Here is a 14,835-nt window from a genome sequence, read left to right as displayed (position 1 = left end):
CTTTGCAACTACTTAGCATGTTAGCTAACCCTTCCCCTAACCTTAACCCTTTTAGCTAACCCTTCCCCTAACTCTAACCTTAACCCTTTAACCTAACTCCTAAACTTAACTCTAACCTTAACCCTAACCCCTAACCCTAACCCCTAGCCTAACTAACTTTAACCAGGTAATTCGTTTTTGATGGAAGAGGGAGGTGCAGACATGGGAGAGATGGTAGAAAAGCAATGATAGACGATGCCATCGGTTTTCTGAAGAAAAAAGTGCCTGATAAACCCAATGCTGACACCACAATGCCCCCTTACGGTGCATCAAATAATTGCATCGCTCTTACAACTATTCGGTTCCTTTTGAACAAAGAGTGTTACCCCTTTACTATTCATGTGTATTGCTCTGTGGGGGAGTAATCTGTTTATGACTGATAATAGGACGTAACACAGGAATGAGGAGAAAACAATCATTTGGATCCCACACAACACATTGTTGTTGTACCTAAATAAATCCACAAGAGGGCGACATATAAACATTTCTTAAAACCATTTAACCTCCACTGCGCTCCTCCAAAAAAACTATAGTGATGTCATAGACGCCTTCAGTCCATGACGTAGCCGACTAACTAAAAGTCGGCGTCTGCAAAAATGCTCTTTTATCGTAACTCGACTTGAAAGTAGCCAAGCCGAAACAGTCAATGACATGCTTTTTGAGATATACAATTAGCTATGGTGGAAGAAACGGTAAGTGAAATATTGGGGGAGGTAGAACATGTTTTACAGTAAGTTTAAGGTTGTTATCACCAATTTAGCTCTGATAGGCCTTTGGCAATCCAAGCTTTTGGGTTCGTACTCAAGGCTACTTGGTTCGCTTCTTCCTACACATCTAAAATCATTGGATTGGTGGAGGCGTAGGCCTACTTTTAAGTAATGCACTATACGGAATATATCAATCAACTGGCTCACTACATGGGGTACCGAAATAAATCCACAAGAGTGCGACACGAAATCAGACTAGGTTTATTTCTGTTTTGACCTGCTGAGTCGCAGTGCTTAGTGAAATGATTTCATTGTGGGCCTAGCGGTATCGAAAACGGTTGACGGGGAAATTGTGAAATCTGATCTGATTAATATATTTCCCCCCCAATATTAATGAGAGAATGGGAATGTGCAATTAGCCCCTGATGTCATAAAGGTCTAACATTCCATGACGTGGTATGTAGTTCTTAATTAGTCAGTAGCTGCAATATTGTCCTCAGTAAACTCAACATAAATGAAATCAACACAGGCAAGGACAAGCTTTTCGAGATAAAAAATACTGTATGCTATTATGGATGAAGAAAAGGTAGGTTAAATGACACAAAATATTTGGCACTGTAAATAAGGAAAATGTCATTTGAGATAACATAGGCTATTGCGAAACAAATGTATAATTCTCTCATTAAGTCAATCAGCAGTTTAGCTCTGATATGGCTGTAGCTCTATGATGTCCTTTGCAAGAATCTAATCTGACATTGGAATTAAATTCCTATGTCCTTCAGGTAGTACAGAGAGATGATGATGATCCCCAGAGGGAGGGGAGGGAGGTTGTTGAGGAAGAACCAGTGGCCCAGCGCAAGAAGGAGCCCAAGAAGACAGGGAAGGTAAAATGGCAGGAGTGACAGGGCAACTAGTAACACTCAATTGTCACAATAGCTGCATTGACCTGATGTAACATGTCTATTATTTGTGATCTGGAATCTATTCTATTATATTCTATCCAAGGCGAAGAGGAAAAGTAGTGCCAAGAAGTCAGGGGAGCAGGGCATCGATACGGATGCAGGTCATAGATTTTCCCTCTGTAGTATGTTTGTTCTCAAAACCTGCATATCATAGATATAGGCCATGTTAGAAACTGGAGTCAAACTGGAGTCAGTAAGAAATGTTGCATGGATAGTTTTATTCAATAGTCCTATTGTAGCAATTTTATTGAAGTATTGTATTAAGAGAAAAGCGTCTGACTTATCCTGAATTTTCCTATACGGTAATAACATATTTAGGATTGAGGAATAAACACCTGGACAGAGGATCTGTTATTGAGCTCTTGGAGAAGAATGCTCTTAAGGCTGCATTCGGCCCAGGCAACAAAGATGAGATGGAGGACTGCTACCCAATCCTCATCTCATTCATGCGCAATCTTACTGATGAGTATGTTAGGCCCATGTTTTGCTCTAGCCTCACATATTTTACATGTCTAAACTCTTATGCAGAAGGAAATAAAAAGTAACTCAAACTAAAACACATTTCTTTTTTATTTTCTAGGCAGTGGCAAGTGATCTATAAAGGATTTAAAAAACCTGTAAGTTTCTCCATCAGCCTTTGATTTGGGAATGTTCTGTTGAATCAAGAGAGGAATTAACCATAGTTCTATTCTGCTATTACGTTCATTAATCTGTCATACTTCATCCAACTTTGAATTCAGTCACAGATAAGAAAAACGATGTTGATAAAATGCATTCTGTTCAATCTAGAATACTTTACATCAGAGTTTCATTGCCAAACCTGCTGTGTTCTGTTTTGTTTGTGCAATACAGATGACAAAGGAACAGCTTGCAAAATTGTGCAAGACCATTGTCGACTTCATTGCACAGACCACCCTGCAGATCCTGCTGCCGGCCCTGGCCCGCATTCTAGGGGTGACAGGTTTTTATTACAACACTGACTCACTCAAGAGGGGCGGCAGTGCAAGATCCTTCACTGCCTTTGAGCAGAAAAGACTGGACCTCATCCAGGAAGTTAAATATTTGGCGAAGGAGATGTGTAACTGTGGCAGCAGGGCTCTCCGACCAAGATCTAGCACACCCTCTTCCAAGAGGTACTGTATGTTCCCCATAATATGTGTGTGTGTGTGTGTGTGTGTGTGTGTGTGTGTGTGTGTGTGTGTGTGTGTGTGTGTGTGTGTGTGCGCAGTTAATCCTAACCCTCAAACTGATGAACAATAATTTCTCCATTTAAATATTACCCAGCTTTCTAGCAGGTGTGTTTTGCAATATCTAATGCACACATATAAATTACATTTAGAATACTCAATTATAATGCTTGTTAGATTTGTTAGCAGTAAGAGATCGATTTGCCAACTTCAGACAGCAATTAACATGCTTTGCTTGTTCATTTTAAAGTTCCCAGACCTCAGTGAAATTCCACCTGGGAATGCCAGAGGACAGTATCATCAGCAGTGTCCAGGAGCAACTCTCTGACCATGAGATTTTGGCCTCTTGCCCACCTGAGCTGACCGTTGGTCTTATCAAGGAGGTGCTTGAACAGCTCAACTTGGCCCTCTCTTTGACCATCAGTAGAACCATTTCAGGGCGGTCTTCCCCCATTGCCTCTGGTACTCAGGCCGCTGAACAGATGATTAACATGGTCCAGAAGTTTTTCTATGATCACACTGCTCCAGAGGACCAATTAGATGTTGATTCCTACATTCCATCTGCAACAGAAGAGGTGATCACTGTTATTGCAGACATGGTGGATGAATTGGAAGGAGAAGATGCAGACTCGGTTAAGCTGCTTCAAGAAGTGGCTGTGAAAGTTAAAATGTTGGCATCTGGCAGTGACCTTGCAGTGGAGCAACTGGACGATGAAGACTTTTCTTTCCCAAAGGAGCTGAACTTGTGTATATCTTGCAAGGCATTGGTGAAAAACCTTGACATTCTGTCAAGTGACAAGTTCAAGACCAAAGCCTCAAAGTCTGTGAGCGAGATTCTAGTGAGATGGTTCCCCAGGGGAACCTCTGGTTTGGTTCAACATTCCCATTCATTTACTGCCACTCCCAGCTTGATGAATGTGTCTGACCCTGACACGATCCATCATTCCGTGGCCACTGGTCTCATACAGACCAATATGGATTTCGAGGCGCCAAATATAATTGATAGCTTTGTTGAAGATGTCAAAGGCATTGTGACGCAAGCTGAATTAGATAAGCCACCAAGCACCCAGAGAGATCCGCAAGTGGGACACTGTATGTCAAAGCGAAAACCCTTTCACATGTCTCGTAGACTCTGCGACAGGCTCCAGGCAAAGATAAAAGAATTATTTCAAAGAACGGGTGGAGCTGCATTCCAAAGGGAAGAACTTCTGGAGAAAGCTGACTCCCGTGCTGTGCTTCTGGAGCACACTGACTCCAGTGTTCTGCCTGGTTCAATCCTGAACTCTTCTTCAGCAAGTAGGAGTGAATCACTCATAGCAGAATGCAGTTCATCTGCTGTTCCTGGCTCTGTAGAAGAGAAACCATTTGAGACCAGAGCAGATTGTACTCATGGTCAGAACTCTCTTCTACTCAGTAAGAGTGAGGCCATACTGCAAGAGGTCAACTCAACTGGGCGTGGTGCTCTCCACAAATGCCAGAGTGCGAACTCCCAACCTTTACTGGTTCTCTGTGATCCAAATCTGGAGCCCTGCACCAAAGAGATCTTATCTCAGATTGTGACTGTGTATAGGTCCGAGATGGCAGATTTGGAATCAACGTCCAGTGTTGTAGAGAGTTCCTCTTACAACTCCTTTGAAGTCTGTGACTTTTTGGATGGTATCATGTCTTACCTAGAAGACATGCCTGTGTCCAGTTCCTCATCATTGGAGGGAGTAAGTGTTACTCCAGCCTCAGTCATTGAGCAGCTTTCAAGTGAAGTGTTTCAGAAGAAGGCAACCAACAAAGTCAGAAAAATACTGAACAAATCTGTCAATCTCTTCCCCAGCGAAGTCGGTTCAAGTCAGACAGATTCTCAGATGTCGCCAGCCTTATCCACCATTTCCTCGAAGCATACAGATTCAGTTGCTTTTGAAATTGTTGGATCAATTGCAAATGATATGAAGAGCATTTTCCTGCTCACAGAGTCTCCTACTAATCTATGGCAGGCAGACTCTATGCTTCAACTGAGTGATGAGAAAACCTCAGAAGCCACTAAGGCTGCAGCTGTAAGCTCCCAGACTGGTGTGGAAGTATCTGAGAAGAAAATATGGATAACTGCAAAGACTATTTACCACAATGTGAAGGCAAAGATGAGGAATTATTTCTCATTGCAAAGACAAGCCAAAGCAACGAAGGCTCAAGCCAAAAAGACCCTCAGCCATATTCTGCTTTCCATTCAGAAAGAACTGTCAAAATCTGACCAAATGGTGGCTGCAGGACAGCTTTCACAAATAGATAAAGTGGTTGGAACTATGCTGGAGAACATTGAGAAGATAAGCAGCGAATGTGGCGAGGAATTGGTCGATCAAGAGTCACTGCGGTCTTCCTCCTCGTTGTCATTCTCAACTGCCAAATCACAGAAGACAGAGTGGGAATTTGCACTCCCTGGCACTCCCATTCCTTCTGAGTTACCCGAAAGTACTGCTCAGCCCATTGTAAGATGCTCAGTCATCGACATGAGCGAATCTACTAAGCCAAAAACATTGGTGTGTGATGCCAGAACAAGCATGTTTGCCATAGCAGATAGCATCATGAAGAAGGTATATCCAGAGGCTGAAGGGCAGGTTACATCTCACCCTGATCTAACAGATGCAATAGCTAGACTGGAGGAGCTCATATCTCAGGGTAGGATTGGTGCTCTCTCCCGTGATCTCAGTCACCAAGTCAACCACATAATTTCTGATAGCAACTTGACCCCTCTGGTACTGACAGTGGCGGCTGGAAAGAGTGCATCTGATACCGTCCTTTCGAAGCTGAAGAGGAATGACAAGGTGGGGAAGCCCACAACCTATGAGCTGGTTCAGCTGTTTGTAGAGGAGTCTGTTAAGTGCCTCCTGCTTCCTAGTTTTGTGCCCTATTTAACTTCAATGAGTTTGGCTCAGGGGGCCAAGGTGTTGGCTAGAGTGTCTGAAGATAGAATTTCATGCTCTTCTTCTTCATCAGTATTTAGTGACACAGTCAGTCTCTTTACCAAAGTTATGGTAAGCCAGGTCATGGACTCTGTGGTTTCAGATGCACAAAGTAGAGGATCCTCTCCAACTGAATCTCTCCGAACATCTGAAACCACTATATCTGATGTAGGCAATCTATTGAGTGGCAAGTCCTCCCCTCGGCTGTCTCTTTCTGGCGTCATTATGGCAACAAGCGAGACCTCCAATGCAGCACAAATCTTTAAGGCCAACATTGATGGAGAGGAAGTGGATACCACCAGTCATTCTGGTGTAGCTCAAAACATTGTCAGGGACGATATGTCAACCAGCCCAGACATGGTCAAAGATGTCCCACTTCGAACCCCATCCTCTGATAACTTGGGCAGTGATGATGACTTCACCGGCCTCATCAGCATGTTAGTGGTGAGAATTCTAACAAAAATCCAAACCCCAACAGAAGATTACCCAGTTGACATCACACGCAAGTCACAAGACCTGATCCCCAAAGTTATGGATGTCTTCTGTGCATGGTCAGGCTGCTCTGAGACACAAGCCTATCCAGAGAACCTGAGGATTCATAAAGTCTACAGGGCCATCTACAAAAATCTGTTGGAGGAGTTTGGCTCAGAGAAAATCCTCCAACAGGCCGTGTCGACTCAGGACTCTTCATTTGATAGGATTCTTGTCAAGTCTTTGAGTGAAGAGCTTCTCCACAGATGTAATGAGGCATTGAGGGCAGCCTCAAGAACATCAGTCAAAACCACCGGGCCTAAGGCACTTCCGCTGGATGAGGATGTGAGGGCTAGCAGCGGGAAATTATCTTTCCTACAAAGACTGGTCAGGCTGACAAGCAACTTAAAGGTACAGCAAACGTATTTAAATGAACAGTTGTGGGAGATAATGTGAGTAAACAATGCTTTTCAGTGTAAAAAATATAAAAACATCCATTCATTCCAAAACCAATCATAAATGTTGTTGTGCTGGTGTGGTAGGTGTGATTGTTATCATCATGAGGTTGTTCAGCTGTGACTTTTTTTTTTTGGACATGTTTTTCTCTTTAAATACTTAGCTATTCAAGAAGGGGAAGAAGAAGGATTCCCACCGCTCTGAATCAGAACAAGTACAGACCACTGCTGAAGATGGCATGCGTAAGTTCACACAACAGGACATTGTCTGTTTCAGATATTGGTGTACAAAGAAATGCCATTTCAGAATAACCTTACTAAGGTTATATACGCAATCAGTAGTCATCTCTTATGTAAAAGTAATTATATTCTCCGAACCTCAAGCTGCTGGCTCTCATTTATCAGTGTCAGTTATGTTGAGTTGTAACATACATTACATCATTTCTAAATTAAAATGCATGTTAACTCTCTCTCTCTTCTGTAGTGCCCAGCATAGTGCCACATGCTGCCATGTCTGCACTACCAAAGGATCTCCCCGCCAGCTCCCAACAGGAGACGCCGCACAAACGTCCACTTCTCGTCAGGATGTTTTCTGCCATCTCCAAAGGCCTGTTCAAGCCCTTCAAACAATCCTTAAAGACCAAGTAACTTAAGACAATTTATTAAACGTCATTCATTGCATTAAATTGGCCTTTGTCGTCTTATGTGCTCCCGTTAACAAACCAGATTACAATACTGGTCTTTTAAATGTTAGCAGTGATAGCAACATTAACTATAGTGGTGTGTATAGCCCTTCTACACAAAGTCTGATTCTTCTGACACTGTGTGACATGCCCTCTGATCCAGTGATCTAGGATCTTCTGAGTGGCTTTAGGCCTGAATCTCTGCCCTCCTGCCCAAATAAATGTTTTCTCTTCTGACACATCTGCCACTGTCAGCAGCCAGCAGGGGAAAACAGACAGCCCTGTTGAGAGCTTTCTTTTCTCCCTCATGACTAAAACACTGAGAATGGCTTTTATCTATTGCAGCATATTCCATCTTTTGATTTAACCTATTATACAATAGTAGTACCCATTATTTCCCAATAGTTATATCACAGGAAAGGTGTTATAAAAAGTAAACTTACAGTGCATCCGGAAAGTATTCAGACCCCTTGACTTTTTCCACATTGTTACGTTACAGCCTTATTCTAAAATTTTCCCCTCAATCTACACAAAACACCCCATGACAAAGCGAAGTTTAGAAAATTTTAGCAAATTTATTAAGAATAAAAAAGTATTCAGACGCTTTGCTATGAGACTCGAAATTGAGCTCAGGTGCATCCTGTTTCCATTGATCATCCTTGAGATGTTTCTACAACTTGTTTGGAGTCCACCTGTGGTAAATGCAATTGATTGGACATGATTCGGAAAGGCACACAGATCTGGGGAAGGGTATCAAAAAATGTCTGCAGCATTGAAGGTCCCCAAGAACACAGTGGCCTCCATTCTTAAGGAACAAGTTTGGAACCACGGAGACTCTTCCTATAGCTGGCTGCCCGGCCAAACTGAGCAATCAAGGGAGAAGGGCCTTGGTCAGGGAGGTGACCAATAACCCAATGGTTACTCTGACCGAGCTCCTGAGTTCCTCCGTGGAGATGGGAGAACCTTCCAGAAGGACAACCATCTCTGCAGCACTCGACCAATCAGGCCTTTATGGTAGTGGCCAGACGGAAGCAACTCAGTAAAAGGCACTACAGCCCGCTTGGAGTTTGCCAAAAGGCACCTAAAGACATGAGAAACAGACCACGAGAAACAATATTCTCTAATCTGATGATACCGAGATTTAACTCTTTGGCCTGAATGCCAAGCTTCACGTCTGGAGGAAACCTGGCACCATCCCTACGGTGAAGCATGGTGGTGGCAGCATCATGCGGTGGGAATTATTTTCAGTAGCGGTTACTGGGAGACTAGTCAGGATCCCGGGAAAGATGAACAGAGCAAAGTACAGAGATCCTTGATGAAAACCAGGCAACGACCCTAAGCACACAGCCAAGACAATGCAGGAGTGGATTCGGGACAAGTCTCTGAATGTCCATGAATGGCCCAGCCAGAGTCTGGACTTGAACCCGATTGAACATCTCTGGAGAGACCTGAAAATAGCTGTGCAGCGACGCTCCCCATTCAATCTGACAGAACTTGAGAGGATCTGCAGAGAAAAATGGGAGAAACTCCCCAAATACAGGTGTACCAAGCTTGTAGCGTTATACCCAAGAAGACTCGAGGCTGTAATCGCTGCCAAAGGTGCTTCAACATAGTACTGAGTAAAGGGTCTGAATATTTGTAAATGTGATATCAGTATTTTATTTTTTTAAATCTAAAAACCTGTTTTTGCTTTCTTATTATGGGTTATTATCTGTAGATTGAGAGGGGGAAAAAACGATTTAATCAATTTTAGAATAAGGCTGTAACGTAACAATGTGGAAAAAGTCAAGGGGTCTGAATACTTTCCGAATGCACTGTATGTAATGAAAATATCAGCTGGTTGCCACTATAGATAGCTAGGTTATCCAGTGCAGTGGTAATACTGCCTGCCTTGGGAGATAATGTAGGATGCGTGCTTACCCAGGTGCCAGAGACACAATCACAAGCTTTCTTCAGACTACATAGCTCAAACTTACAACGTAAAGATATGATTATCATTAGGTCAGACCAGATATTGTGTATAAAAACAAAACACTTTATTACAATTAGGCTGAAAAAATCCAATGAAAACACAACTACTTTACAAGTACAAATGTTTTCCTTTTTCATTGTTATTTACAGTTTTTTTTCTTCAACATCAATAAAAAAAATGGCATTTTTATGAGAAAACACAAGATACTAAAGTACATGTTTACAGTGTATTTGTTACATAAACATAATCGACTGAAGGAACATGCATTATTATCCATTAAATATCTGAAGGTTACAAAAAACAAAATGTTACATTCAGATTATTTCATTTGTGTTTTCAGTGGTCGTTATAACTGTGATACGATTGGGGCAGTTTTGGACCTGGCAAGCTCCCTCTTATGCAAACAGTTAAGGAGCTAACTTTTAGGGACACTTCTGTCAATGTTACATTGAAAAAGGTTATGTGAATGTGTTTCTATAGGTAAAAATGCATTCACTAATGACTCAGGGCTTTGATGTGTGTGAATAAGTTTCACAATGACAATTAGCATGAGGACTGATGTCCTCCCACCTTTATCCTTCTGGTAGGCAATGCACCTGTACTACTCAGATGTAGTCTCATTAATATGCATTACTTTATCAAGATAACTTTTTTTTTTTTTTTACGAGAAGGGTGTTTTCTATATCTACCAACTATGAAATTACAGACATCATAAACGGTAAGCATGAGAATAATATCATCAAGGTGGACAGGGACAATGTATGAATACACAAAACATTATTCAAATGGACATTCCCCAAATTAGCTATGCACCAGCCCATAGCCACAGAATATCTATGGAGTAACATTAATATATTCATCAATTTAAAAAAGGCATGAATATTATTTTTCTGCTTTTCTGATCTTATATTAGATGTTGGTCCAGGGGGGAGGTTTCCTCCAGGGGAGACTTTCTGAAACAGTGGCGAAGGAAACAGCTGACAGTTACAGAACTGTGTTGAAGATAGATGATGACAACACTCTTAAAAGACATGTCATTCCTTTACATGGAGCACTTCCTTAAACCAGGTTAGATTCAACACAGCCACCTCAGACTGGACTCCACCACTCCTTCATAACGCTGGATCTCTTCATAACACTGCTCCTCAGTCACTGAGTGCATTTACACTGATGAGATGTCCTGCTTAGCCTAGCTGAGAGGGGAGCACTAACTAGTCCTGTGGGCACCTAGCTGCTGCCCCCGCTGGGCTTGGCCTGGGTCTTGCCCCTCATGGCCCCTCCGCGAGCCTGGCCCTTGGCTGGCTGCTGCTGTACTGGGGACTCTGCTGCAGTGGAAACTGGGGCCTGTTGGGCCGGGCTGTGAGGAGGGGGGGTCTGTATCTGAGGCGAGGCAGCTGCAGTCACCACCTGCTGCTGGAGGAGCTTCTGCTGAACCACCTGGGCTGTGGCTGTGCCTGCTGGAATCATCTGGACCTGGGGCTGGGCTGAGGATGTAGTCTGAGTCAGGGCCACCGTCTGGGGCTGGATCTATTAAGAGACAGGAAGAGGGTCACATTAAATCAGATAGAAGACATGTTATAAAGTGTTCAAGTTGATAACTCGTGGTTGTAATCTTTTGGGACCGTCCCTGTCCGGGTGTCACTTCTAGCATTATTGTTAGAGTGTGTGTGTGTGTGTGTGTATGCATGTATGTTTTTTTAATTTATTTTACCTTTATTTAACTAGGAAAGTCAGTTAAGAACAAATTCTTATTTACAACGACGGCCTAGGAACAGTGGGCAGAACGACAGATTTTTACCTTGTCAGCTCGGAGATTCAATCTAGCAACCTTTCGGTTACTGGCCCAACACTCTAACCACTAGGCTACCTGCCACCCCACATGTATGTAAGTATGTATGTATACATATAATAATGTAATAATGTGTCCCTGAACAAAGGGGGGGGGTCAAAATCAAAAGTAACAGTGGCCACCAGCTGCATTAAGTACTGCAGTGCATCTCCTCCTCATGGACTGCACCAGACTTGTCAGTTCTTCCTGCGAGATGTTACCCCACTCTTCCACCGAGGCACCTGCAAGTTCCCAAGCCCTCACCCTCCGATCCAACAGGTCCCAGACGTGCTCAATGGGATTGAGATCCTGGCTATGGCAGAACACTGACATTCCTGTCTTGTAGGAAATCACGCACAGAACGAGCATTATGGCTGGTGGCATTGTCATGCTGGAGGGTCATGTCAGGATGAGCCTGCAGGAAGGGTACCACATGAGGGAGGAGGATGTCTTCCCTGTAACACACAGCGTTGAGATTGCCTGCAATGACAACAAGCTCAGTCCGGTGATGCTGTGACACACCGCCCCAGACCATGACGGACCCTCCACCTCCAAATAGATCCTGCTCCAGAGTACAGGCCTCGGTGTAACGCTCATTCCTTCAACGATAAACGTGAATCCGACCATCACCCCTGGTGAGACAAAACCGCGACTCGTCAGTGAAGAGCACTTTTTGCCAGTCCTGTCTGGTCCAGCGACGGTGGGTTTGTGCCCATAGGCGACGTTGTTACAGGTGATATCTGGTGAGGACCTGCCTTACAACAGGCCTACAAGCCCTCAGTCCAGCCTCTCTCAGCCTATTGCGGACAGTCTGAGCACTGATGGAGGGATTGTGTGTTCCTGGTGTAACTCGGGCAGTTGTTGTTGCCATCCTGTACCTGTCCCGCAGGTGTGATGTTCAGATGTACCGATCCTGTGCAGGTGTTGTTACACATGGCCTCCCACTGTTAGGACGATCAGCTGTCCGTCCTGTCTCCCTGTAGCGCTGTCTTAGGCATCTCACAGTACGGACATTGTAATGTATTTCCCTGGCCACATCCGCAGTCCTCATGCCTTCTTGCAGCATTCCTAAGGCACGTTCACGCAGATAATCAGGGACCCTGGGCATCTTTCTTTTGGTGATTTTCAGAGTCAGTAGAAAGGCCTCTAGTGTCTTAAGTTTTCATAACTGTGACCTGAATTGTCTACTGTCTGTAAGACAGGGTCCTGAAAAAGGTACGTTTCTTTTTTTGCTGAGTTTGTTTGTTTTCTTGCATGTATATATTATTTATTTTTTCCTTACAATTTTGTGGTATCCAAATTGGCAGTTAGTCTTGTCCCATCGCTGCAACTCCCGTATGGACTTGAGAGAGGCCAAGATCGAGAGTCATGTGTCCTCCGAAACACGACTTGCCGCACTGCTTTTTGACACACTGCTCACTTAACCCGGAAGCCAGCCGCACCAATGTGTTGAAGGAAACACCGTACAAAGAGTCGCTAGAGTGCGATGGGACAAGGACATACCAGGCGGCCAAACCATCCTCTAACCCGAACACTGGGCCACCTCATGGGTCTCGGCACAGCCCGGAATCAAACCTGGATCTGTAGTGATGCCTCTAGCACTGCGATGCAGTGCCTTTGACCGCTGTGCCACTCAGGAGGCCCAGAGAGGGGATAAAGATAAAGATTTGGCAAAAAGGCAGTCTCTTCTGCTGATGTGCGTGTCTGGTAGAGGTACTCTATCCTACTCTTTTCCTATCAGCCGGGTTAATGCCAGCCTGGCGGCCCAACAAAATCTATATCTTTACCCCTCTTTAACAATACCGCTACAATTTTACCAGACTATGCTGCCCTCTTGGTACCTCTATTCACTGTCATAACATTTCACAACAGTTTATGGGAAATTACCTAAATGTCACAACACACAAATGATTTGTGCAATTTAACCAAGCTGACTTGTATTCAAGTCATGAAGAAGTGAATAGTCATGAAAGGTTAATAGACACAGGAAGCAGAACCTGTCATCTCTCATTCCATACGCCTCATAAAAATCCTGCATGATACTGCCCTTCTGTGTGGGTTAGTGCTCTTACCTGCTGTGGAGATGATACGATCTTCTGGATGTTGGCCACAGTGGATTGCCCCTGCACTATCTGGGGGAGCTTAGCCACCTAATATACAAGGGAAAGCAGTTAGCATTCCTCACACCTCTGGATAATAGCTCTATATAAGACCCAGTGGCTGAAGGCCAGTAGGTTGGAGTATCTGAGTAGGAAGATGCGAGTGTCTACCTGGATTTGCTGGGCCCCAGTGGGTTTCCCAGCCTGGGCGATGGAAGTAGTGAAGAACTGGTTCTTGATGCTAGGCTGTAGCTGGGTGGTGGCAGCATAGGTGACCTTCTGCTGCTGGGTAGCCGGTACTGTCATCTGCTGGGTGCCCAGCTGATGGAGAGGACACAGACCACAACTAGACTGAAGATTGATTTCATGGCGCACATTTGTTCCGTAATCAGATTTCCAACTATGGATAGACTGGGTTGTAGTTTGAAGAGCACCACTTTCGGTTGAGATTTGAACTGCACCTCTGACCAGCCCATACTCTTACAGTAACAACAAGACAACACCAGCTCTTTACTTGTAAATATGTGTGTGGTTGCGTAGACTGTGGTGGTTCTGTTTTCCCCCAGAGCCCCACCTTCTGCTGCACAGAGGCTTGTCCTGGCTGTGGCTGCACTGCTTTCTGCAGGGCAGCTGCAGCCTGCACGGCTGCCTGCTGCTTCTTCATCTGGAGCATCTGGGGGAACGGGGGCGTCAACACTGGCCCACCTACAAGAGAGGAAGCAAGATCAGGGACAGGACAACCTCAGGACATTTAACCGAACAGAGGGAGTGTGAGGGTATGTGTGTGTTATCATTGGTAAAGAATGCATGTTTGTGCTAAGAGGAGCGGATTATGAACGTTTCAGTCTAATTAGTTGCTGAGAATAGGAGGGTTTTCCCACCGGTTTTCTGGGCCTGTCCAATGGCTACACTGATGCCAGCCATAGTGACGGGCAGGGTGGTGACGCCAGCGGAGGAGACCACGGTGGGCACAGAGACCACGGGGGGCTTGGTGAGGGTCACCTGGGCCGTCTGCCCTGGCTGGGCCTGGATCTGACCCTGAGTGGGCAGCCGTGTCTGGACACAGGAAAAGACACACCGTCATAAACACTTTCAATGGATCGTTAATTACGCTCAAACCGGGTTAACTCTAGTAGATCATTATTCAAAATGGACACATCTCTGCAAAGGCCTTTACCAGTCTGAAGTAGTAAAGATCAGCACAACACAGTGGTGCATAATTCCCTAGGCCAGGCTATATACTACAGAAAAAAAACAAGAGAAGGTGATAAAGTTGGTCCTTACCAGTCTGGCCACCTGCAGGTTAGCTACGGTGGTGCCAGCCAGCACGGCTCCGGCTCTGGGACCGGCAGCTATAGCGGCCAGCTGGGGGTTGGCCTGAGCTGCCTGGGGGTTGGCTGGCTGCACCTGGACGGGCTGCTGGCCGGCTCCTGCCTGCTGCTGGGCCATCTGCAGCTTCTGCTTGTGTATCTTCAGAAGCTCCT

General features: G+C 44.6%; 2 protein-coding genes across 7 annotated transcripts in view; one reads left to right on the top strand and one right to left on the bottom strand.

The window, feature by feature from the left end:
* The first annotated feature begins 292 nt into the window (after nt 1-292).
* On the top strand, nt 293-7,455 carry LOC106585521 (uncharacterized). Of its 2 annotated transcripts, none has more exons than XM_014171819.2 (9): nt 293-731; nt 1,529-1,630; nt 1,752-1,809; nt 2,027-2,174; nt 2,289-2,325; nt 2,561-2,841; nt 3,146-6,725; nt 6,934-7,012; nt 7,254-7,455. In XM_014171819.2, the coding sequence occupies exons 1-9, from the start codon at nt 717-719 to the stop codon at nt 7,415-7,417; spliced, it is 4,464 nt and encodes a 1,487-aa protein (XP_014027294.1). In that variant the 5' UTR covers nt 293-716; the 3' UTR covers nt 7,418-7,455. The 2 variants fall into 2 exon arrangements, with proteins under 2 accessions (XP_014027294.1, XP_014027295.1); XM_014171820.2 differs by lacking the exon at nt 293-731 and adding an exon at nt 742-1,332.
* Nucleotides 7,456-9,466: 2,011 nt separating this feature from the next.
* ep400 (E1A binding protein p400) overlaps nt 9,467-14,835 on the bottom strand; it is a 33,941-nt gene continuing 28,572 nt past the window's right edge. For 4 of the 5 annotated variants that reach the window (XM_045707193.1, XM_014171824.2, XM_045707194.1 and 1 more), the window contains 6 exons: nt 14,636-14,833; nt 14,233-14,407; nt 13,866-14,056; nt 13,523-13,672; nt 13,325-13,402; nt 9,467-10,951 (listed from right to left, as the gene is read on the bottom strand). In XM_045707193.1, coding sequence (XP_045563149.1) covers nt 10,652-10,951; nt 13,325-13,402; nt 13,523-13,672; nt 13,866-14,056; nt 14,233-14,407; nt 14,636-14,833 — 1,092 coding nt within the window. In that variant the 3' untranslated portion in view covers nt 9,467-10,651. The remainder of the gene's footprint in view (nt 10,952-13,324; nt 13,403-13,522; nt 13,673-13,865; nt 14,057-14,232; nt 14,408-14,635; nt 14,834-14,835) is intronic. The other variant, XM_014171825.2, reaches the window with a different exon arrangement.

Source organism: Salmo salar, chromosome ssa24 (genome assembly GCF_905237065.1).
Source record: "Salmo salar chromosome ssa24, Ssal_v3.1, whole genome shotgun sequence".
Classification (NCBI taxonomy): Eukaryota; Metazoa; Chordata; class Actinopteri; order Salmoniformes; family Salmonidae; genus Salmo; species Salmo salar.
This window is presented reverse-complemented; position numbering and strand designations above follow the sequence as displayed.

What these genes read in the sequence shown, in the direction of transcription:
- LOC106585521 (XM_014171819.2), top strand. An exon ending in ATAAAGGATTTAAAAAACCT is followed by an intron (nt 2,326 to 2,560) that starts GTAAGTTTCTCC and finishes TGTGCAATACAG; the next exon opens with ATGACAAAGGAACAGCTTGC. An exon ending in CACTGCTGAAGATGGCATGC is followed by an intron (nt 7,013 to 7,253) that starts GTAAGTTCACAC and finishes TCTCTTCTGTAG; the next exon opens with TGCCCAGCATAGTGCCACAT.